Source organism: Hoplias malabaricus, chromosome 1 (genome assembly GCF_029633855.1).
Source record: "Hoplias malabaricus isolate fHopMal1 chromosome 1, fHopMal1.hap1, whole genome shotgun sequence".
NCBI classification, from domain to species: domain Eukaryota; kingdom Metazoa; phylum Chordata; class Actinopteri; order Characiformes; family Erythrinidae; genus Hoplias; species Hoplias malabaricus.
The window spans coordinates 71,974,894-71,998,971 of NC_089800.1; the positions used below are offsets into that span (position 1 = coordinate 71,974,894).

At 37.1% G+C, this 24,078-nt stretch overlaps 2 protein-coding genes across 5 annotated transcripts in view; one reads left to right on the forward strand and one right to left on the reverse strand.

Moving 5' to 3' along the window:
- LOC136697661 (ribosome quality control complex subunit NEMF-like) overlaps positions 1–5,294 on the forward strand; it is a 32,349-nt gene extending 27,055 nt beyond the window's left edge. For both annotated transcript variants that reach the window (XM_066672883.1, XM_066672876.1), the window contains exons 30-32: positions 1,668–1,711; positions 1,834–1,913; positions 2,039–5,294. In XM_066672883.1, coding sequence (XP_066528980.1) covers positions 1,668–1,711; positions 1,834–1,913; positions 2,039–2,116 — 202 coding nt within the window. In that variant the 3' untranslated portion in view covers positions 2,117–5,294. The remainder of the gene's footprint in view (positions 1–1,667; positions 1,712–1,833; positions 1,914–2,038) is intronic.
- Positions 5,295–5,416: 122 nt separating this feature from the next.
- Positions 5,417–24,078, reverse strand: part of klhdc2 (kelch domain containing 2) — a 34,460-nt gene continuing 15,798 nt past the window's right edge. For all 3 annotated transcript variants that reach the window (XM_066672902.1, XM_066672911.1, XM_066672894.1), the window contains 13 exons: positions 22,989–23,262; positions 22,818–22,897; positions 21,577–21,694; positions 20,253–20,365; positions 15,498–15,579; positions 15,325–15,408; positions 15,138–15,218; positions 12,326–12,384; positions 12,018–12,127; positions 11,325–11,397; positions 11,138–11,225; positions 7,182–7,234; positions 5,417–7,097 (listed from right to left, as the gene is read on the reverse strand). In XM_066672902.1, the coding sequence (XP_066528999.1) occupies positions 6,974–7,097; positions 7,182–7,234; positions 11,138–11,225; positions 11,325–11,397; positions 12,018–12,127; positions 12,326–12,384; positions 15,138–15,218; positions 15,325–15,408; positions 15,498–15,579; positions 20,253–20,365; positions 21,577–21,694; positions 22,818–22,897; positions 22,989–23,243 (1,320 nt within the window). In that variant the 5' untranslated portion in view covers positions 23,244–23,262 and the 3' untranslated portion in view covers positions 5,417–6,973. The remainder of the gene's footprint in view (positions 7,098–7,181; positions 7,235–11,137; positions 11,226–11,324; positions 11,398–12,017; positions 12,128–12,325; positions 12,385–15,137; positions 15,219–15,324; positions 15,409–15,497; positions 15,580–20,252; positions 20,366–21,576; positions 21,695–22,817; positions 22,898–22,988; positions 23,263–24,078) is intronic.

Below are 24,078 nucleotides of genomic sequence, written 5' to 3' on the forward strand. Positions count from 1 at the left end.
AATCTGACCAAACCCAGAGATTACCGTTTGGCCTTCCAATCAAGCTTTCAAATAATAGCGGCACCACAAATATCTTGCAAGAGCTCCTTATATTCGCTACTCTCCCCATGAGAGTCAACCTTCCCGCTGGGTCCTAACACTCCACCAGCTCACTTTCCAACTGGCTCCCAATGTCCCACAGGCTACATCCACTCCCACGTTAATAGGTCGCCATCCCAGTGACAAATGCCCTATTTCCAGGGCCTAAAATAAGCTTGTATTGTGTTTGTGTGTATGTGTTTAGATATGCTATAACCCCTGTAATGGGACCATCCCCTGGAATGGCAGCGGTATGAGGTAAACAGTACAAATTAGAATGCAGTCCCTCTGTTGGCTGACTAGTTTATCTGAGTATTATTGTCATATGTGTTACTAACTGTCGATCAAAATACACCTGTTTCTCTGGGTGGAGCCATAGGTTTATCCTGACTACTTGGCGAGATGAAGGCCTTGGCCTTTTGGCTACTACCAAAACTAAACCAGTCCACTCTTTCTCATTGTCCCCTGAAACCCCAACCGCTGCCACTGGGGAAGGAATATCCATTTCATTGTCCTTACATACCTGGGTTGCAGAAATTGGAGTTTCTCGCAAATCATCCTGATGTATATTTTTTTTAATGACCATTATCCTCCAAGGGTAAAATGGTATACACTCCACCCCACTTCATCCAAACACATACCAATCCTATACTTTGTACAATCCCAAACATCCTGGATTTTATTTCTGCCTGTAGTATGATTTTTATGATATACATGCATTCCAAGACCACCCGCGAAAAACAAATTTCCGTGAAGTAGAGGAAAGATATTTTTCATGTATTTAATGAGTATTTGGACTTTTAAAACCCTCCCTGTGCTGTTAACAACCCACGCTTTGCATTAAACAGTAATTCTATATTTCCCTCAATATCCGCGATATAGTGTCATAAGCCCCCTTGAAAAAACCCGCGAAGTAGCGAGGGATTACTGTGCCACCATACCGAAAGCAAGGAGAACAACAGGAACCTGTAGAAGAGTGTATAGTAGTGTTATAAGCAAACAATACATAGGGTAAATACTGTGGCCATCTTCATTTTCTTGTGGAGGGAGTGCTCGTAACAGATTACGAAGAGTGTGATTAAATCTCTCGCACTGCCCGTTCTCTTTTGTGTTCTGAGCATGCTTTCAAATAATGGCAGCAATCCACATATCCCTGAAGAGCTCTTTATATGTCTTGAAGAGATTACATTTAATTTCTCCTTCAGTGATGAGAATTACTTTTAGAATGTAGTTCTTTATACATAAAATCATTAGATTTTATGCCACCAAATAGTAACAGTGTATGCATATATATTTAACCTAGGTGTATGTAAATTTGTGGCAGTGTGTCAGAGTGTCTCAAACAATTGGTCACTGATTTCAAAATTAGTTTGCAAAAACCTAATGAGTTTGGTTGATGTGTGATGTATAACTATAGAGTACATCTATTATAAAGCTATTATGTGCATCTTAGTGTATGATTGCTTATCATTCAAAAACAATACAAAACAAAAAAGGAAATCAGATGTTTAAAGATTATAGTTAATAAGAATGAATGAATGAATGAATTATACACAATGTTATTAAAAAAATGTCTTATTCATCCTCAGGTATAAAGTCAAACTGACTCCTGGGACACAGAAAAAGGGAAAAGGTGAGGATTATAGCTTTTCTGCTATACTTGAGGTGGTTACAAGTCTGTTATTAGATTTTTTAAAAGTTATTATAAGACGTGTCGCTAGTTATTTCAACCTCTCTAACCCCTGAATATTCCAGCTGCCCGTACAGCTGTGGTCAGTTTCATGCGTGCAAAGGAAGCTAGCACCAGAGAAAAAGACCTATTCCGCAGTGTTAAGGTATTTGCTTCTAAAATATATATTGCTATTTTGACCTAAACAATAAGTACAGCTATATAAAACACATCTTTACTGTCAAATCTGAATATATAAATGGATATTGTACCACTTTCATGTCTTTATAGGACACAGATCTCTCAAGAAATATGCCTGGCAAAGTGAAGGTATCTGCACCGAACCTGCTGGCAGCAAAGAAGAAGTAAATGTTTGGAAGTGGCTGAGAATATACTTCTAATTACAACGGAAACCTTTGACTTTACATCCAGTAAATGACTGCTTTAAGGACAACATTCACATTAAGGTTATGATTATGGAATGTTTGGAATTCATTTGTGGAATGTTTGGAATCGACGTGAGCTCCAGTTTGTAAACACCACAGCCATTTTGTGGAGAGAAAAATAAACTGATCATGGTGCTTGGTAGATTAAATACTGTTTGTTTAAAAACAAAAATGTGCAATGGAATGGAATGGAATTTAACAAAATATCTATATACCATAAATATAATTCATTCATTGTCTGTAAATACTTATCCAATTCAGGGCTGCTGTGGGTCTGAAGCCTATCTGGAATCACTGGGCGCAAGGTGGGAACACACCCTGGAGGGGGCACCAGTCCTTCACAGGGCGAAATGCACTCTCACATTCACTCACAATTATGAACACTTTTGAGTAGCCAATACACTTACCAAAGTGTGTTTTTGGACTGTGCGTAGGGGTATAAATCAATCTGGATAGTAAATCAATTCCTGAGTAAGTCATCAAGATTATCATAAATGATGGAAAATAACTTAAATAAATTTAGAAATGAAAGGTTTCTGGCTGGCAATATTGATTATCCCACCCTATCAGATTATTTTTATTTATTGGTTATTTTAAACAAGCTACCCAAATGCATTTGAGTGATATAACACTAGCAACTTGATTACATAGGTTGTCCGAGATTGCTTCTTTTGAAATGAAATAGAAAGACATTTTTTTTACCTAGCAGTCTATGATAATTTTCAAGCCAGAAAATACATTGCTCAAACGGAAAGACTTAAGACTGTGCATTGGATCTCTATTACTGAAATATCTGTGTTGTAAACAATTACTGATATAAATTAAGTTATTCAAAACAAAATAATTTAACAGTCAGTGGAAACCAAAATCATCAATCTTTATTCAAAAAGGCTTTGTTCAAAATCATTCTGAAAAAGTAAAAAACTGAAATCATAGGTTGATCCAATTCAGTTGAAATTCATTATGGTAACTCATATGAGTCATGTGACTCGGTAGTGAATATGGCCCCTATGTGCCTTTTTGCACTCCTGAACTCATCTGGATATGCTCCTGAAGAGATGTTGGAACTTGAAGGAGTGGGTATATCAAATTTTTTATTTTTTGTCATCATCATTGCTTACATCATATACAGGTGCTGGTCATAATATTAGAATATCATGAAAAAGTTGATTTATTTCAATAATTCCAATCAAAAAGTGAAACTTGTATATTATACTCATTTATATTTATTTTAATTTGATGATTATAACTGACAACTAATGAAAACTCCAAACTGAGTTTCTCAGATAATTTGAATATTACTTAAGACCAACACAAAAAGGATTTTTAGAAACGCTGGCCAACTGAAAAGTGTGAGCATGTACAGCACTCAATACTTAGTTGTGACTCCTTTTACCTGAATTACTGCAGCAATGCAGCGTGGCATGGAGTGGATCAGTCTGTGGCACTGCTCAGGTGTTATATGAGAGCCCAGGTTGCTCTGATAGTGGCCTTCAGCTCTTCTGCCTTGTTGGGTCTGGCGTATTGCATTTTCCTCTTCACAATACCCTATAGATTTTCTATGGGGTTAAGATCAGGTTAGTTTGTTGGCCAATTAAGAACAGGGAGACCATGGTCCTTAAACCAGGTACTGGTAGCTTTGGCACTGTGTGCAGGTGCCAAAGCCTGTTGGAAAATGAAATCTACATCTCCATAATGTTGGTCAGCAGCAGGAAGCATGAAGTGCTCTAAAACTTCCTGGTAGAAGGCTGCGTTGACCTTGGACCTCAGAAAAAACAGTGGACCAACACCAGCAGATGACATGGCACCCCAAACCATCACTGACTGTGGAAACTTTACACTGGACCTCAATCAACGTGGATTCTGTGCCTCTCCTCATTTCCTCCAGACTCTGGGACCTAGATTTCCAAAGGAAATGCAAAATTTACTTTCATCAGAGCACATATATTTTGAGCACTCTTCAGCAGTCCAGTCCTTTATGGAAGCGAGACGCTTCTGACACTCTCTCTTGTTCAAGAGTGGTTTGACACAAGGAATGCGATGCGACAGCTGAAACCCATGTCTTACATACATCTGTGCGTGGTGGTTCTTGAAGCACTGACTCCAGCTGCAGTCCAGTCTTTGTGAATCTGCCCCACACTTTTGTTTCACACTCCTCTCCAGGGTGCGGTTATCCCTATTGCTTGTACACTTTTTAGTACCACATCTTTTCCTTCCCTTCGCCTCTCTATTAATGTGCTTGGAAACAGAGCTCTGTGAACAGCCAGCTTCATTAGCAATGACTTTTGTGTCTTGCTCTGCTTGTGTAATGTGTCAATGGTCGTCTTTTGGACAACTGTCAGTCAGCAGTCTTCCCCATGATTGTGGAGCCTACAGAACTAGACTGAGAGACCCAGGTGTTTTGCGTTAATTAACTGATTAGAGTGTGGCACCAGGTGTCTTCAATATTGAATCTTTTCACAATATTCTAATTATCTGAGAAACTGAATTTGGGGTTTTCATTAGTTGTCACTTATAATAATCAAATTAAAAGAAATAAACACCTGAAATATATCAGTCTGTGTGTAATGAATGAGTATAATATACAAGTTTTACTTTTTGAATGGAATTACTGAAATAAATCAAGTTTTTCATGATATTCTAATTTTATGACCAACACCTGTATACTATGACTGTATCAGTACACACGAGCATAACAGCAGACCTATGTGATGTGTTGGGTCCTTTTATTAATATTTATGTATATTGACCAGAGGAGGATAGGTCCCACCTTGTGAGCCTTGGATCCTCCCAAGGTTTTTTCTGAGCTCTGAGGGAGCTCACTTGCCACTGTCACCCCTGGGTTGCTCACCTGGTGGGTTTTACATTTCATGTTAAGATTTCTGTCATTACTGGAATTCTATGAAGATGCTTTGTAATAACAGCAGGTGTAAAAAGAGCTACACAAATAAATTGGATTTGATTTGATAATTCAAACAGTGACTAAATACATACCAGACTCAGGTCTACCTTTTTTAACGAAGATGCTGAAAACGTGGAGGATATTCAGGGTATATCCTTAACTGTATTAAAACCCAGATTATAACATTAAGTTACACCTCCTACACAAGAATGCATTCAATTGGTATTTAAAGGAACACTAGGTAAGATTTAGTTTTTTTGCTCCTGGGGCTCCCCCTATTGTAATACATTTTTACAGCACTGTACTAAAATCAATGAGGGGGGGGGGGGTTGGTTTCCTACATCAAATGTTACATAGTGCAGTTTCTGCTGGGCTGAGCCCTGAGTAGCAGGCTCTATCCTACTTACTTCGGCTCAGTGGAGCATCAAAGTGATTTTGAAGCTTTAACAATAAGGTAAATAAAAATGTCTATATGCAGACAATGTACTAGGAATATAGTGTTCCTTTAACTTATATCAAATATTTGGGGCTAGGTTTACCTACAGATCTCTAATAATTTGAGATTAATTACAACTACATTAAAAACAAAATATATGATTACCTAAATGGATGGAACCTGTTCCCTCTCAATTTTGGTGACAATCAGACCTGCCAAGATTAACATTGTTATTTCTTCCTATCCCTTCAAATGGAAATCCATTTGATCCAATTTAGAGAATGGAATAAGCACATTTCAAGACATATACAAGACAATTATTATTTAACTATTCATGTTTATAATTCTGGTCTTATAATTTATATTACAGCACATACTGCCATAGTTACTGAATAACTATACAGAATATGTGTAACAACAATTGGAAAGAGATTTGAACATTGAAATAACTGAGGATATGTGGCTAAATGCCTGAAAAAATACAATTGTCCTCCACTTTTGCTGGAAAACTTGATTCGCTATTTCATCATACTCAAAAATAAGTATGAACAATCTGGCACTCAGCTGCTCCTGGAGATAATGTGGAGCAGTTATGATTGATCATGCTCATGTTTTTGGACTTCCATTCAGGACTTCTGTAAAGATATAGCTTTCAATCATTTCAGGAACCTTGGGTTTTGGCCTCAGTGTAACTTTTATATCTTTGTATTTGGGCAGGTTCCTGAGGGTTTAAATAATGATGATACATTTCAACATTATCAGTAATGTTGAACTATTATACCATAAGGCTTTAAAAAGATTTGGGAGAAAAAAGATGAAAAGATTTATTTAGCAAATAGTAAGTGTTTCTTATAATGATCCAATGTATGGATATTATATCTGGGGTAATGTAACTTTTGATTTCATTTATAAATCATCACATGACCTCAACAATGTCCTCCCACAATTTGGTCAAAAATTTTATTTAGTCACTATAACCTGCTAGTCTCTATGCTAGTCCCCCCACCCTGTACTTACATATACACATCTTTTGTTTCCAGCTTCCACAGAAATTTATTTTCAACACTGTAATTCCAACAAAACTGCAAGTTGTTATCAAAGAAAACAAAATAAAGAAACAAATCACCTTTACTGTGGAATTATTACAAATTAATTGTATATGTATACATTTGCCATGCTGCACCTCCCACAGCAAAAGATCTACACCCCCTACTTTGGGAACCACTGCGTTACATCATGCTGAAAGCCAATCCATAGATGTTAATTTGTGTCAAAGACTGGCTTTATGGAATACAGAAAAGCTTAATTTTGACTAGAAAGTTCCTCTCCACAAAATGTGCGTCTTGGCTTTGTCATTCTCCTCAGACAAGCCACTGGGCCTTGGCAGTTAAGCGAAGAGATACTATTGCTCTCAGTTCATGAAAGTGTACTGATGGTTGATTCTATGAACCTCCAGGGTTAGTGGTACCAATCTTCTGTATGATGCTATGCAGGAGATGTTTGGGCAGGCAGTCCCACATGCCCTCCAGCTGCTGTCTGTGTTGAACAACAACTTCCATACAAGACCTATGTATACATAAAATATAAGGGTAACTGCAATTATCAAACTCATATATAAGGTCACTTAGAACAATGTAAGTTCAAACACACCTGAGCAGTGATTTGGGCTGAACGTTGAAGATTAATAATTCATTACTGTGGGCCTGTTGAGACACAAACAAGAAACAAATGTAAGTTTGATTAAAAAAAGTTTGTTAAAGGTGAGTGAACTACTTACAAATGGATCCTTCAGAATTGAGTTTGAATCAGATTAGATAACTATATCTAGTAGGAATGGGCCTATTTGGGGGAAAAAATGTTAAATACAATTCTGGAGGAATACCATGAAGGCCTGGAGCTTTAGATTTTTTCATAACTTGTAGAACAGTTTTTAATAATTCAGGGATAATGCTCGACCTAAGGAGTCTGCTTCTTCTTAAATAAAGAGGGTAGATTTAATATCTTAAGAAAGGATATGTGGTCATTATGAAATGGGCCAGGTTGAGAGTGATATAATGTTTTATAAAACATTTTATAATCCAGATTAATCTTATTAATTTGGGAAGAATCTGTAACTAATGTACCTTGTGGAGAATGTTGAAACACTTTTGCTACCTTGTAGTTTAAGAGCAAGTAAATGGCTAGGTCAGCTACTGTAAAAGTAATAGTATTGTCTAGTTCTATGAATTAAGAATGTCACTTGAGAGTTTTGAGATTTATCAAAATTATGTTGTAATGAATGGGATAGGACAGAGATTTTTTTTTTAAGTAGAACTTTTTTGTTTTATTTAAGTAAGAGGCAAAAGAAGTGGAATGTCCTGTAATAAAATCCATAATTGATCCCCATAGGAATTGGTCATTATCAACAAAATTATATTTAATTATCATAATTAAAATTTGCTAATTCCTTGAAAGAACAGAATGCAGATATGAATGTTGTATTTTGCAATAAGATGTGTTAAATCGCCATCTGGATGTGCGTTGTGATAGACTATGTAATGTTATACTTGCGATATTGGGATAATTATTTGACAGCAAGAGGAAAGATATCAGCTGAATGTATTAGTTGTAATAAGGAGGAGTATGTTAGAAAAACATACATTCTAGAGAATGATTTACGTCTAGCAGAAAAGTAGGTGTATTCTCTGGGTGAAGGGTTAAGTGCGCCAAATATCAATCCTGGTAAAATCAGAAATTAACACATTCAGAGCAGAGGAAGATATAATTTGTAAATCAGAGTAATTTGCACTGGAGCAATCTAACAGATTATTGGGGATGGCATTCATATCAGCGCCAATAAGTAACAGAGAGTCAAAATTAGACAGATATTTAGAGAAGTAGCTGAAAATAGCTGGGGCATAGACTGGGACAAACGTAAGTTTTTCCCCCCAATAGTTGCTATCATATGACCAATTTGACCAGACGTATCACCGACTGTGTGAAGAACTGATATATTCAATTCTCTGCGTAAAATTATTAAAGTGGCATTATTTTTCTTGCTGGAAGAGTACACTGCCACCTTAAAAAATGTATTTGACATTTTAGCCGCATCGGTAGGTAAGAGGTGGGGTTCTTGTAATAAATAATCTTTTTTTTTTTACACAAAATATCTAAGCAACAAGTCCACTTTAGAACCCAGACATTCCAAGACAATATTGTTAGATCAGTCATGAATGTATGTAAAGACTAGAGTAAATAAATTATAATAAACAGGAAAGGATGGGAAATATGTCTACAATGCTTGGGTGGTTACTAACAAATAAATGGAGCAATGCCTCAAATACCAAGAATAACTGGCCAAAAGTAGATCTGGGGTGAGGAGGAACCAAGAGACTTTCAACTGCAAAAAAAAAAAAACTTTCAATACCCTCTGCTCTCAGAGACTTTTGAACTGGAAGAAAAGCCTTCCTTCTCTTGGATGTAAAGGAGCTATAACTGACAAAGAAGCAGAGGTTAGAACCCAAGTAGAGGATGGGGCCTTTAGCCCTGCTTGCCTTCAGTAGACGTTGCCTATCCTGGTATCGCAGGAGCTTGTAAATATAGACCCGTGGTAAATTGCGTGTGTCCTTCTGACTTCTATAGATTCCAACTCCAGCTTGGTAGCAGCCCACGAGGGAAACAATTTTTGAGTGTCTTTTGGATGAAACTTATGGGGTCACTGTCCTCTATTCCCTCAGGGAGACCCACCAGGCCAACATTATTCAGATGGGAGTTGTCCTCAGGTTGCTTCTTCTCCATAGCCTCAAGAAGTGAGGAGTGATCATTTAACAACCTTTTCTGTTCACGTTGCTCACTTATCATAGAGTTCACCCTCAATATGAGCACCAGCACTGGTTTCATCTGAGCAGAAAAAACATCCTGGTGTTACACCAAATTCTGTGACCCTACTGCTACAATGCCTTGACATAAGGGGTTACAATTTCTGACAGCTACTGTCAGAATTTGTGTCCCCCACTGAATCTCCATGTAAACTTAAAAACATCCACGATTAAGTACATTTATGTAATGAATATTCAGTGGGATCACAAACTCTGATGTGTGACCCCTATGCTGGACATTAAGCAGAGCCCTCTAGGGTCGCAGAAGTCAACGGTCACAGAATTTGGTGTAACAGATGATCATGGACACTTGAGCGTTAAATTCAGAGAGCGTTCATTGCAGAGAGTGTCTCAAACTGTGCCTGAAAGAAGCTGGCTTGCTTTTCCATCGACTGCCAACAGGTCCCCCATTTTCACAAGCTCTGGTGAGTTGCTTTGCTTCTGCTTTTTTTTGATTGGGGAAGCCACAGGAGAGGGCACTGGTCTCGATTTTGTGTTAGATATCTCAGCCATCCTATCACAACCAAATATCCTAGGTAGACATATTGAAAACGACAAAAAGAAACAGAAAATTGCAAGAGCTCTAGCTGCATACTGCCATTCCGGGAAACCAGTCACGTGGTCCCAACGCCCCATTCTTTCATTTCAAAAATGGAAGTGTTTTGTATAAAACAGACTGACATTTCCTTCTGGTCAGATCCTGAAGTATCATCCTTTTGCGTATGTGGGTCAGTTTAGGAGCATGATTTATTTCAAATATTTTCAGATATAGGTAACATTATATAAACAGTGTGAACAACAGAACAAAAATAAATCTGATTTGATCATGAAATTAGATTGGGCTTCTAGTTGCCATTTACTTCGTGCGATCACTACATAATTCATATATACATAGTAAAATTAACACTGAATTACTAATTTGTCCACTCATATTAATTAAATGTGTGCACAAATTGTAAATCATTCCCTTGAATTAATTAAAATGTGCACACAAATTGTATATCATTGACTCTAATTAATGCAACACCATACTTATAAACTAGTTGGTCTGAGTTGGGGTGAGTGAACTCTTTTCTGGGTAGACTGTCAGCCCCAATGAGCTGACCTGGGATGGTAAAACGTCAAAGCATGCTCCCAGAATATGTAACATGCAAACAAATTGTCCAGATAGGGCAGATTTTTCAGGGTTGCCTAACCTTCAGTGAGAGTGGCTTCAGGAGTGAAACACAAGTTGGTTGGAGTCCCGCAGAAGTTAGCTTTATTATAATATTTGTCTAACGTTTTGTAACTTCAAAATCTGGTGTGGCACAAAGTGGTCAACCACAGTTCATCTTTGCTTGCATAGGCCTTATGCTCACTTAAAACCTTTTTATATTTCTGCTTATTGTTGAATGTTAAAAACATTTATAACTTGAATATTCTACAAACATTTCAATTGTATTTTATCCATGTCCCATTTTTTTGTTTCAGGCATCAAATTATACATTTTATTTACAAAATAAAGTCAAGTTTTCAGCCAAAACACTGGACAAATTTTCTTTGTACTTGTGTCAGATAAATAAAAATGTAAAAAAATATAAATCATAGATTAGTGTTATTGCATACCACAAAAAAACAGTTTGTAGTTTTAGAATTTCTAATGAATACTACATTTGTCTAAATCTGATTCTAGAGATGCACAAAAATAAATAAATAAATAACAGGTTTATTCTTATTTTTTGGCTTGAATGGCTACTGAGCTGTACTCACCGCTCTCTGACGTGAGAGAAGGTTATTGGCACAGCCTCCAAAAACAAATACTTCCCCATCTTGACCTAAGCAGGCTGTATGCCACAGTCTTCACACACATATACAATAATTAGAATGCAACATAAACAGTTTAGATTATGTAAGTTTAAAGCAAATTTACATAAATAAATAAAGACAATCAACACACCTGGGTCTTTTCTCGTGGTTGTGTTTAAATTGTTTCCATTCATTTGTGCTCACACAATATAACCAAGCATCACCTAAATGAGAAAAACACTCATATAAAACCCTCTTGGTGTTTTCTTTATTATGGAGAATCTTTCAAGAGTAATTATTTCAAGTGTAATAAATAAACCTTTTTTGGGGGGCACTACATGCAACTTGTGAGCATGTGTTTTGAATGTGTCCAAAATTTCTTAATACATTTTCATGATTTGCAAGTTTTTCTCTTGTGTTCTATTATTTGCTTGCACATTATTTGTGGCCACAATTGCTAAATATGTTCCCATAACTGTTCATTGTCACATTTTCCTTAAATTGCATGTTCATACAAATAGATTTTCACTCAAATAAAAATTATATAAATAAAATAAAATATCTTTTTTATAATTCTCTCTGGCCATGATTTTTATTACAGGGGGCATTGCATATGCTGGGATTGGAAAAAATATACCACAATATACGATATGCCACAGCTAGGTCTGCTAGAAAACATACATTTAGTGAGTGGAACTAAACTAAAGGTGAATCTTAGGTTGGATGATTTGCTCTCAAATTGCAAATTTCTCCATGAAAGTAGATTATTACTTCCCAGCCACTCCAGGTACACATTACAAGTATCTTCAAAGATTACACTCTCACAGTTTTACATCTTACTCACTCAATGTTTCTCTGTTGGTAGTAAAGCCTCCAAAAAGGAAGATGCAGTCAGATGAGATGGGTATGAAAGAGTGCCATGAGCGACCAATAGGACCATGCTGCGGGACAGACCTAAATAAGAATAAACACATATTTTGTAAAGAACCACACAAATCAATGCAATCATGCAATCAAATATTATATTACTGAAGACATTAATTTCACTTTTTTTTTTTTTTCAAATTTGAGGCAATATATCTGTTTGTTATTTCTTTGGCATACACTACAGGGGACTTTTCTACTAATTGTCAGTTATGGAACAGAGCTTACATTTCACTCCATTCCCAGGTGTCCATGTTGATGTAGTACAGGTCATTCAGGCGATGATCCTATAGAAAAGATTTATTCTTAAATGCAACACTGACTGAAAAAACTTGAATACAAAGCTTGAAAATATAACCTGACAAATAGACAAAACAAAAATGGCAGCCTAGTACTAAAATTACATTGTCTGTTTGAAATAATAAATAAAGCTTTTTTCTTTGGTTAATACAGTATATTTGAAAGATATTGCATACCAAACCAAAGCCTATCTTGACAGTGAGGTTTCCATTAATAATGCAACTCTTGGACCATTTAAGGTGAATGTCTTACAACCCTAATAAGTGTTTGCAGATGACGGCACTGCCTGAACTGCAGATACAGGAAGTGACTTTCTACACAGGGAGCTCGAAGAGACTCTAATAAAGCATGTGCTTTGTGTCATTTATGGACACTCCACAACATTTCAACTGATGAATCACAAAGACCTTGTGTTAATTACCTAAATTTTTTGCTCATGAGGTAGAAAAATGCAAAAATTTGACTAAAACCAGCAGTACAACGGCTTGCTAGCTGCGGCCTGCAGTCAGGACAAGACTGTAGACACCTTCCTATTCAGAAGCTTATTGTTGAAATTTGATTGTTTCTTGTAGATGTTGTTTTGCATTACATGGCACAATCATTGGAACATCCATAGCTGAAGAGCCCTTGATCAAGGCAAACGTTCCTGGGGCGCCGGGGATGGAGGTTGCAGCTCTAGGTGTGTGTTCACAGCCCCTAGTGCACTAGTGCCATAGATGACAGAAGACATTTCATTGAAGAAAAGTTGCATATTAAAGTAACACAATACGGGCTCCTCAACCAGTCTCCTCCTTTATGTTTTACTTTTCCTACCCTCCATCTGTATTTTGTGTGTTGTCTGAACCGCATGACTGAAAACAACCAATTTCAAAAAAGTTGGGAAGCTGTTTAAAATAAAAAATTACATAAAATATCAAGTTTTATGAGTTCAAATTTTTCATGAAATAGTAAAAGGTCTCACTTTCAACATCTGGGTTCTATGTTTCATTGTGAATAAAACATGGGTCTGTGAGATTGGCAAATTTTTGCATTCTGTTTTACATACTTTTATTAACAGTTTACACAGCTTCCCAGATTTTATTTTTAAATGCTGTAATTCAAATAGCAAAAATGTAGCAAGGCTCAGCTTCATCTCCCTTCCACAACAATTTTCAGTTCTGGGGCCATTAGATTATAGTTGTGAGCCAAGATACAAACATTACAATTCACGTAAAATTTGAGTTTGACCAAGCCAGTAACCGAAGCTGGGTTATTTAGGTAGCACCAATATATTTTAGCAGATAGCTTGAATAGCTTGAATTAGCTTGAATCAGAATGATTAGAATCATTATAATCATAGACAAGATAAGATGTAACATATCCTATGCTAATTCCCCCCTCCAAGCCAGCTTTACAGTCCTACCTTACCCTTTTACATACAACAACCATAAACCCACATTGGCCTCCCTGGTGACTAAGGCTGTACCTAGCCTCATTGGCACCATTAATGCATGCTCAGTGTCACCAGTTCCACATGAACTTTACATACTGCATCACCAACAATCCCAAAAGCATCTCTACCATGCATTTCCCCAAGTAATCTTTGCTCTCCTTATCCACAACAACTGACCACAACCACTGACTGACCAGTTTCCAGCCCCTGATGCCAAACTGCACAAGCAGGGATGTGTAGGATTTGGCTACAATTCCTCTAACACCTATCTCCACTGGTCTTACATATGCCTGCCACCTGCATTCCCTCACCTCATCCACCAAGTCTGCATACTTCAGCTTCTTCCTTTAGAATGCTTCATCTACTGCATCCTCAAATGGAACCGTTAACTTTATGAAATAAACTATCCATTTACTTTAAGGGTATAGCACCATGTCTGGCCTCACTGTAGTTAGCTTTTTTCCTATGTCCACCAGCAATGTCCAATCTCGTGCTTCACCCAATCAACCAAAATTTGTGACTTGCGCACGTTCTCGAAAACATTGCCCCTCGCACACAAACCTAACTATTTTATTACTACAGCCGTTTATCAATGCATTAACATCTAGTCATTTGCTGCCCAAAAAAAACCCCTTAGCACCGATCATGCCTCCATGTATACCGACTCTGTGACAAATTAACTTTACAAGCTGATAGAATATGTGCCAACCCCTGTACATAATCTGCAACTTTGAAGGACGTCTTAAGTTGCTCCCAGCAAAAATGTATACGACTTGCCTCCATCACCCACAACTCTTGCCAAGAAATCTTCAGATGCTCTAGATTCTCCCATCGAAGCCACTGGCCTTGTTTCGCCTGTGACGCTGCTGTTGTGCACTGTGCCTAATTATGCTTTATTGGCCATGTATGCACACACATACTAGGAATTTGGTTTAGTTACCCCTCATCTCTATAGCACTGGGGAAAAATCCAGTCACTTGGCATATTCATTTTTAGTCAGTAAGTGAAAATACCCTTTATAGGCTGGCTCGCTAGGAGTTCCAGGAAAAAACACGGTGCTTGGAGACTTAAATATCTGAGCAAATTCTGAGGCCCACGCCCCTAAGAATACTTAAGAGTTGTGGAGTAAATTCTCTAGTATGACTTTATTTAAAATGAAAACAATGGAGCAAACTGACATACATCATCATAAATCAAGAATTGTTTATAATTCCATCATGGAAACTCAAATCAAATAATGAGGATGCCAAAAATTCCTGTCCTTGCTACCTATAATTTCAGTAAATGGCCAAAGAGATTGTTGCCCACCATATAACGTCCTCCAAAGACATAACCTCTGTTTCCCATTGTGGCACAAGCATGGGCTGCTCGTGGTGTTGGAGCATTTCCCTGCAAAATATCCAATAAAAGAAGTTTAAAACAAACACATAAAAACTCAAATAAACATATTAATACATTAAATATTTAATATTAAAAAAGTTTGTTTTTTCTTTACCTTTGTGATGGGTTGACTCCAGGATGATGTTTCAAGATTTAGAATATGAATGTGATTATTCCAACCTCGTCCTGCATGGTCACCCTGGAAGTGCATCGGTATTATATTACACTATATTAACAATGTGAAATTCCAATGCTTTAAGCCAAAAACAATATAGACTGAATGCTCACCATGAGTGAACTCTCATCTAATTCAAATATTCCTCGATGGCCTGCTTGTGCTACATAACCATAGCCCCCAAAATATATCAACCTGTGAACACAGAGGCACAGAACACAGTATTGTTTTCTCAATTTAACATAATTGCATTTGCACAAGCAAACAATAAAGACTTGTGATTATTTTTAACACAGTTGATTTTACCGGAGTACTAAGACGAGTTAAAACCACTCTACTGACCCTCACGCACCAAATGATCGAGACAACAGGAGCATGATGCAACTCCAGCAAGACTCTTGTGATTGTACTCCGACTTTAGAAAATAGTCTGTGACAGTGATATCACTTGAAAAGATGTATGGTGTAAAGTCGGCATTAGATGTGAGAGGATGTAACACATTAGCCTTTTAAAAACCTTTCCAAATCTTCTAGTGTATGACTAGCATAAACTCCTGACTCACAGTTCTGGTCAGTTTCTGTTTAAACACACCTGATTAACCTGCTAATTAAGTAATGAGTTGAAGAGGTGTGCCTGAACAGTCCAAACTGAAGGACTGCAGCCCTCCAGGACTGTAAAGTTTGCTGAAAAAAGCATGACCAAATGCAGATAATGTTGCTTTCACATTTTTATGGCTAAATTGGCATAAACCGATAATTGTTATTATTATTATTTTTTTTTTTAACTAGTCTTAATGTTTTGACAGTAAGACAGTAGAGAAAATATGGCACTGGTTGACACTAAAACATCTTAATCCACAACAAAATGCTGAGGTTTACATAAAATCAAATACAGACAAGCAGTGTCTACAGGAAAGGTTCATCAGCTCTTTAAACGTGAATTGTTTTATTTTATATATATTTTTATTCTGTTGGATGTTTAAATCATTAAATATTTTGACATGTTTGTGTGTAGTAGCATAATTCCTATGCTATATAACCTTTAGGCCTTGTTCTTAAGTTACTGTGTTTTTAATATATATATATATATATATATATATATATATATAAAATGTTCTCATTCCAAAACCTTGCAATTGTTTGTATGTATTTCCTAGGATGAGGAGTATTTGCAAGGGAGGTTTGGTCCTGGACTGCAGAGGACAGCTTTTACCACAAAATTGTATGAGGAACAATAGAACAACAGTTTTTCACTTTTATTTTCAATGTAAAGGGAAATGCTGGAGGCAAGTTACCTTACTCTTATAACTGGGAAATAAATTTTTTTTCATGTTTACCTGTCTAGTGAGGGTTCTTAAATTTTCACTACTTTTTTCTTTTTTTTTTACATTTTTGAATAACATATGATTTGTAAATGTTTTTATTGTTCATGCCCAGTGTGGATGCATCCATTGAAGGCAACTCTTTGGAGAGGCTCGTAAATGACAAAGACAAAAATCCAAACTGCAAAGTAAAATTTGTAGAAGTAAATGAAAAGCCGCAACTGTGCTCTGGCACAAACACCTGGCACAAACAGGTATGACTATTGATAAGACATTCTTTTAAGATTTGTTATGGGTGCTTTCTTTCAAAGTAAGATTTGATGTTCATGAATAATGTAATAATTTTGAAAAATATCTTTTTAGTTCAATGTTAAACCAAAACCACCTGCTGCAAGTACTCCTCAGAAGGTTCTTGTCATTACACACAATTAGTATCTCTCTTTAACTCCATGTATTTAAATGCAAAAGTTGAGTCTGCATTCATGAGAGTGCTGAGAGAGATTTGCAGAACTGGGGATGAGGTCAGCTAGCAGGGCAAGCCTTTGGAAACTGGAGAGGACCTGGTATGTATATACCTTATCAGGATTTATCATAACATATCTTTCTACAGGGCTGTCCCCTATGTGAGATATGTCAAGTGTGTGTATCTTCGGTGTCCCCAGTTGCGTTATTGACGATCAGAATGAATGTGCATATAGTGACTGTACCAGATAGTCCACAGTCTGCTTACAGTGACCCTAAACTGTATATTGTTGCTTAAACCAGTTGTCTCATTTGATATTTCATTTCACTTTATATATTCTGTGATAGCACTTCTTTACATTTTCTATTTGTTTCTGCTTGTTCTAGACTGAATTCAAGTACACACAGAATTTCCCATGAGCAAGTTTGAGCAAGGCAAGCAGAATGCTTTAACTCCAGAGTGCTCATGAAACAGTTAAGCCTTTGAAGAAGTCCTTTGGACTAAAAGGGAGTATGGTATGGACTACTATTGCTATATTCCTTAAGCAGCCCACCCAGTTGGGGTGTTTTTCATTGATAGCATTAAGAATACATTTTGTTTGACAAAAGTGATTTTTGGAACATTTTCAATCATACATGTTGATGATTTATTTTTGAGTTTCCTGGTAAAATAATTAACCATGTCTATAACCATAGAGGATATTGTGGGGAGAAGGTTATAGATGTTACAGAAATTATACTTAGAATTGAATTTTATAGCTATATGCTCATAGTTTCCTATATGAGTCAGAGAGCATAATGTCCACTTTGGGTTTTTTTACGTTTCATACATATATAATTTTAAAAATCACATCTTTACTTTCTTACAGTCTGGAAATCCAAAAATAAAAGAACACTATGGCAAATATTCAAGACCCGTCCAGAGCACAGCTATGAAAAGGAAAGCACCAGAAAACCATTGTAAAATGCTCTTGTCTCAGCGTGTAGAGCTTTCGCATGTAATTTCACAGATGGACAAATTGGTAAGCTTTATAGAAACTGTTTGTGTTTTTTCAAACAAGTCTTTCAGGTTGTGGTGGAATGTGCATTCATATATTAATGGGGAATGCATATTTAGTTATTTAATTTGGCATAAATTAAATGATGGTACCATCTGATATTTAACATACCAGTGCCTATGAGTGCATATTTATCTTATGAATTAAATGTCTTTTCATTGGAAAAACTTTAACTTCAGCTTTCTGTCTGTTCAACAACAGGTATGAAAAAAATGGAGGTTGCCCAACTCTACAGCCACAAAATACCACTCTCATTTGGAGATACAGTCACAGTTTTTTTATGCATGGTATACTTTACTACAGTTATGCAGCCCAACCCTACTTAGGATATCATGCTTTATCACAGAGATAAGATGTTACAGACAACCTGTATTTTACTTATGATATTATAGAGGGATAGGAAATTTTTTATTGCGCTGACCACAAAATATGGCCAAAAATTTAGAAGTTTCTTCACACATGGAGCGGTTGCCAGATGTGCTAATGTTCTAATTTTGTTTTAACAGAGACATCACCCCAAATATTTGAGATGTTACCTTGAAATCCTGCCACTGAAAATTTCCCTCACTGCTGTCGTCCATTTCTCCTCAGTGCATATTTATGATCAATGTCAAGTTGGACAGTAAAAATCACCTGAATTCCAATCTAGCTGTTCAGATTGAGTTGTGTTGATGTGTATCAGATATTTATCTGATTTCAGTATTACATATGAAGGTGGCCCAAGTTGGAATTGATAATGTCAGTGCCTTTGATACAGGTGGAATTTGTGTAGTAGTATGTTGAGCACTTGAAATCAGAATATTATGGGCTTGTATCTATACTTGTTGTCCATTTTATCAGCTCCACATACCATATAGGAGCCCTTTGTAGTTCTACAATTATAGACTGTAGTTCATCTGTTTCTCTGTATACTCTATTCCCCTGTTCTTAATTGGCCAGGACCCCCACGGAACCTGACCATTGAACATGCTATTCAACTACTACTGACTACACATTCATTTTCTGCATAAAGGTGTACTGACCTAAGTCCACCCATGGACACTTGAGTAGCCAATCCACCAACCAGTGTGTGTTTTTGGACCATGCGAGGAAACCAGAGCACCCGGAGGAAACCCACAGTGAGAACACACCCAACTCCTTACAGAGAGTCACTCGTTGTGGGGCTTGAACCCACAACCGCAGGACCCTGGATCTGTGTGACAGCGACATTGCCTGTTGTGCTACCATCCTGCCCTATTTTGGTTTCAATGCATCTTAATTTGTTTGAGTTACAGTTCAAAGAGTGCATTGAGCTCCGTTGACTGATTGACATGTTGCAGTAACACTGTGTTCAAAAGCCATACTTTTGTTGATTATTATTTACCTGTACTCAATAAACTCTACAGTTCAACTAATTGTAAAGTTTCAACATAAACCATGTTTAGTAATATTAGTGGAAATATTTTAACCCCTGACCACACAGATCTGTTTACTTTTAAAAAATATTATTATTAGTTTTGTCCTCCCGTCCACATACAAAAAAAAAAATACAGCATTTTAGACCACTGAAAATGGAGATTTTCTAGATTCCTACTAGAGTGGCATGATAATGCAGACATTTTCGTATTTGTCTGGACTGGGATATTTTCAAAACCAGAGAGAGGAATCTGTGCTGGATCCATGATCCATGTGGATGGGGCCTTATTTATCTGTCTGCCACACCTGTTGTTTGTATTTGTGCGTAACAATAGTCATAATCATACATTAAACTAGTGAGCACATCAACCCTTTGCCACTATTTGAACCCTGCTGCACAGTGATGGCCCTAATGTCCGAATGGACCGCGATGGAATTATTCATTCATTCTTTCATTATCTGTAACCCTTATCCAATTCAGGGTCGGGATGGATCCAGAGCCTACCTGGAATCATTGGGTGCAAGGCGGGAATACACCCTGGAGGGGGCCCAGTCCTTCACAGGGCAATGATGGAATTAATTAATAGTTAATTAAAAATAATATATTAGTTAATACTGGATTGAACACAGACCTATTCTTGTACACCCAACAGCCCAGTTTGTCTTTACATGTAGGAGCTGTTCCCTTTAGATCCTTCATCATCTCCCAGAAGAATGCAGATGCTCTCAAAGGCAGACGATAAACCTTGAACAGAAAGATTAAATAAAATTAGCATGAGTTTACTGAAACCATAATTTTAAATATCCAATACAAAAATACTGTACATGCTAAGTGTTTTTTTCTTATAGCCTAAATACTGGTATCAGGACGTTAACTGAGGAAAAGAGTGTTACATTTACACTGGTCTGTGCTCACACTATAGTGATTCCACAACCTTAAACAACAGATCACAGTGATAAATATAGCCACTGCATCAGACCTGATTATATTACTTAAGGAGAAAGCTAAACATCAGTTGTTCCAGAAATTCTGTCACTTTTCAGAATTATTCTTTGGGGGGGAGTTGGGGGTGAGGTGTTGGGTGTCAAGTCTTCTCTGTCAAAGTTGAAAGTGGAATGTGTAATCTTCATTGGGCTGCATGCAGTGTAGATCCCCTGTGGCTCATCATGAGGAGAAGAATCAAATAACGATTGCCACCATTTAGCAGCTGAATTAATGTTAATGTGCAATTATTTGTCATTGTACAACGTACAGCAAAATGTGGCATGTGTGCGCGTTTAACCCATCTGTGGCAGTGAACACACACCCATAGCTGGAGGCAGCCATACCCAGCACCTGGGGAGCAGTTGTGGGTTCAATGCCTTGCTCAAGGGCACGTCAGCCGTGGATGTTCCCACTGGTCTTGGGGATTGAACTAGCAACCTTCTGGTACCAAGCCGGGTACTCTAACCATTAGGCTATGGCTGCCGACATTGCATCAAGCAAAAATGCAAAAAAGAATTACACTTTCAAAATCTCTATTGCAAAACAATTGCAAAACTATATGTATTTTTGTCTGGAGCCTACCCGGAATCACCACCAATCCACTTATCAATGTATGTTTTTGGACCATGGGAGGAAACTGGAGCACCTGGAGGAAACCCACGCGGACATGGGGAGAACACAACAAACTCCTCACAGTCACTCAGAGCGGGACTTGAACCCACAACCTCCTGGTCCCTGGATCTGTGTAACTGCGACATCTGTCTGCCACACATGTTTGGGGGGTTACAATTTGTCTTCTGAACTTGCATTTCATTTTTTAAATGAAGCCCAGGTGTCATCGTTTTGATGGATGTGTCTTGTGGTTTTTGCAACTTATTTCAATTTGCAGTGTGTTTGGGCTTTTTTGGCCACCATAGAAAGTTGTTGTCACATAGTATTAAATATTTTACAGACATAGCAAACAATCTCACCAGATTAGTATTTCCTCTGGCATGATGGCCTCCAAACAGATACAAAACACCATCTACACACACACCGCAGCTGCCTGACATAGAGGAAGGTAGGTCTCCTTTCGAAAGGTGCATTTTCCTGTAAAAATGCAGATTGTATATTAGGTTGCATTTAGTTAGGATATTTTTAAAAGAGTATTTCAGTATAATATTATTTGTTATGTCCAGCATTGTACAGCTCATCCTCAAAAAAACACCTCATCCACCAAAGCCTTGCAGGTTGAATGGAGGAATGGTGAGTAGCCCCTCAGTGTGGAACCTGAGGGTGCGGAAGGGTTTATAAGGAAGACGAAAATCAGACAGATATGAAGGGGCGAGACTGTTAAGAGCTTTATAGGTAGTAGAATAATTTTTAATTGAATACAATATTTGACTGGAAGCCAGTGGAGATGTTGTAGAACAGGTGTAATGTGGTGATGCATGCGAATGTGGGTTTGGAGACCCGCAGCAGAATTCTAGGCCAGCTGGTGAATGGAGGAGGAGCAGATACCAGCAAGGAGAGCGTTACAGTAATACAGATGACTGGACATGAAAGCATGGAAAAGAGCTTCTGACATTTTTAATAGTATTTTTCAATTACTTCATTGAAGATTGTGTATTTAGGTATGTCAGACATCACAATAAACAATGAATTAGCTAAATTTTCATAAAGAGTAGTAAGTGGGCTCTGAATATAACACACATTCACACCTATGGACCCTTTTTGAGTCGTCAATCCATCTATCAACGTGGGCTTGAACTCACAACCCCAGGACCCTGGAGTGGTGTGACAGCGACACTAGCTACAATGCCACCGTGCCATCTTGTAAGTTAAATTTTAAATATAAAATTTGCTTATTTACAACTACAAAAATATATAATTTTCTTGAGGTGAAAGGTCTTAATTATGTTGTTTTAGGGATATTTTAATCATTACTCTACTGGAAGACATGTCAGCTATGATATACAGCTGGATATCTAAACACCTAATCAGAACAGAGCTAATTATGTTTTTCATGATCTTACAAGATAGGATAACAGCTTGTTTTGCCCTAGTGCCTTATCTAAGGGATCTAAATGGGTGTTCAAAATCAAATCTGGGCAATTTTCCATCATATTTCTTCTATGTGAACAATAATGTTGTTTAACTATGTTAAAAACACTGAATAAACCTATTTTGTAGCACATTTAATATTTCAGTTCTTGATTTCAACAAACTTTACCATCTTCCTGCCTCCAAGTTGTAGGTCCAGATTTCATTTTTTGGCAGGTACAAATCCAAAGTGGCTGTTGCTTCAGCACTCTAGAGAATAAAAAAGAGACACTTTACTTTGTTAATGTTCCAAAATTAACTTAAGTGTTTGAAAGTACAATTTTTTTTTAATTTTACTCACCTTGTACCCTCCCCATAAATACAGGATGTTCCTATCTATAACAGCAATGTGTCCACTCCGCTCTGCTGGAGTATGCAAAGAAAAGGACTTGTAAGGGTCAGTGTCCAGGATCACCTGCTCGTCTTCCTCCCAGTCCAAAACTCTAATATTTTCCTGTGCATCCCACTCAAAATCACTGTCTTCTTCCTGCTCAGAGTCATGGCCATTATTGTCGTCTTCATCTTGGACATCATGAAGATCCGCATCATCATCCATCTCTGAAACTCATGAAAAGCTACAAGCAAATACCAAAGGAGTTGTTATAGAGACATCACACAATATATGGCCATTTTACTGCACTAATTTTAGTCTCCATTGAGAAAAGCATTATATTACACAGCTTTTCAAGTGAAATGTCTAAACAAACAGGCCATGTTTCTTCTCTCATGACACTGGGCACAAATCAAATAACCTACCACACTAAATTTGTCTTGTGCTTAGCCATTGAGATTTTTTTTGGATATAACTTTGAGGTTCTCTGCTATTAACATAGCTTAATGTACCAAATAAAGAAAACATTTCAGTTTTCATTGTTCTGAACTATGTCTTTTGGGAGATTATTATATATTATCGAAAAACTTAAAGCATATAGCATAACTCATAACATATTTCATGAACATACATATATATATATATATATATATATATATATATATATATATATATATATATATATAATTTACACACATAGCTTATTATATGGTGTATAACCCCCTCACTGCAAAGATAACCACAGAATTCACTACTGCAAAAAAAAAAAAAAAAAAAGTGCTTGAATGCGCAATGTCAAGCCAAAAAGTTCAAACCATTTAAACTTTTGCTGCAACGGACTCTGACATGGAGGCATTGAAACCAATAGAAACGAGGATGGGCGGGCACTATGGGGGTATATTTGGTTCAAAACCCCTGAGCACCTGTGACAGTGAGATTTGTAGTTGTAGAAAATAGTCACACATGTGTATCAGTAAATTTGAAGTCACAGAGAAAATCACTTCAGGAGTTACAAACCTAGAGATTTTTTTCCTCTCCCACAAGTACAACTTAAGTGTTA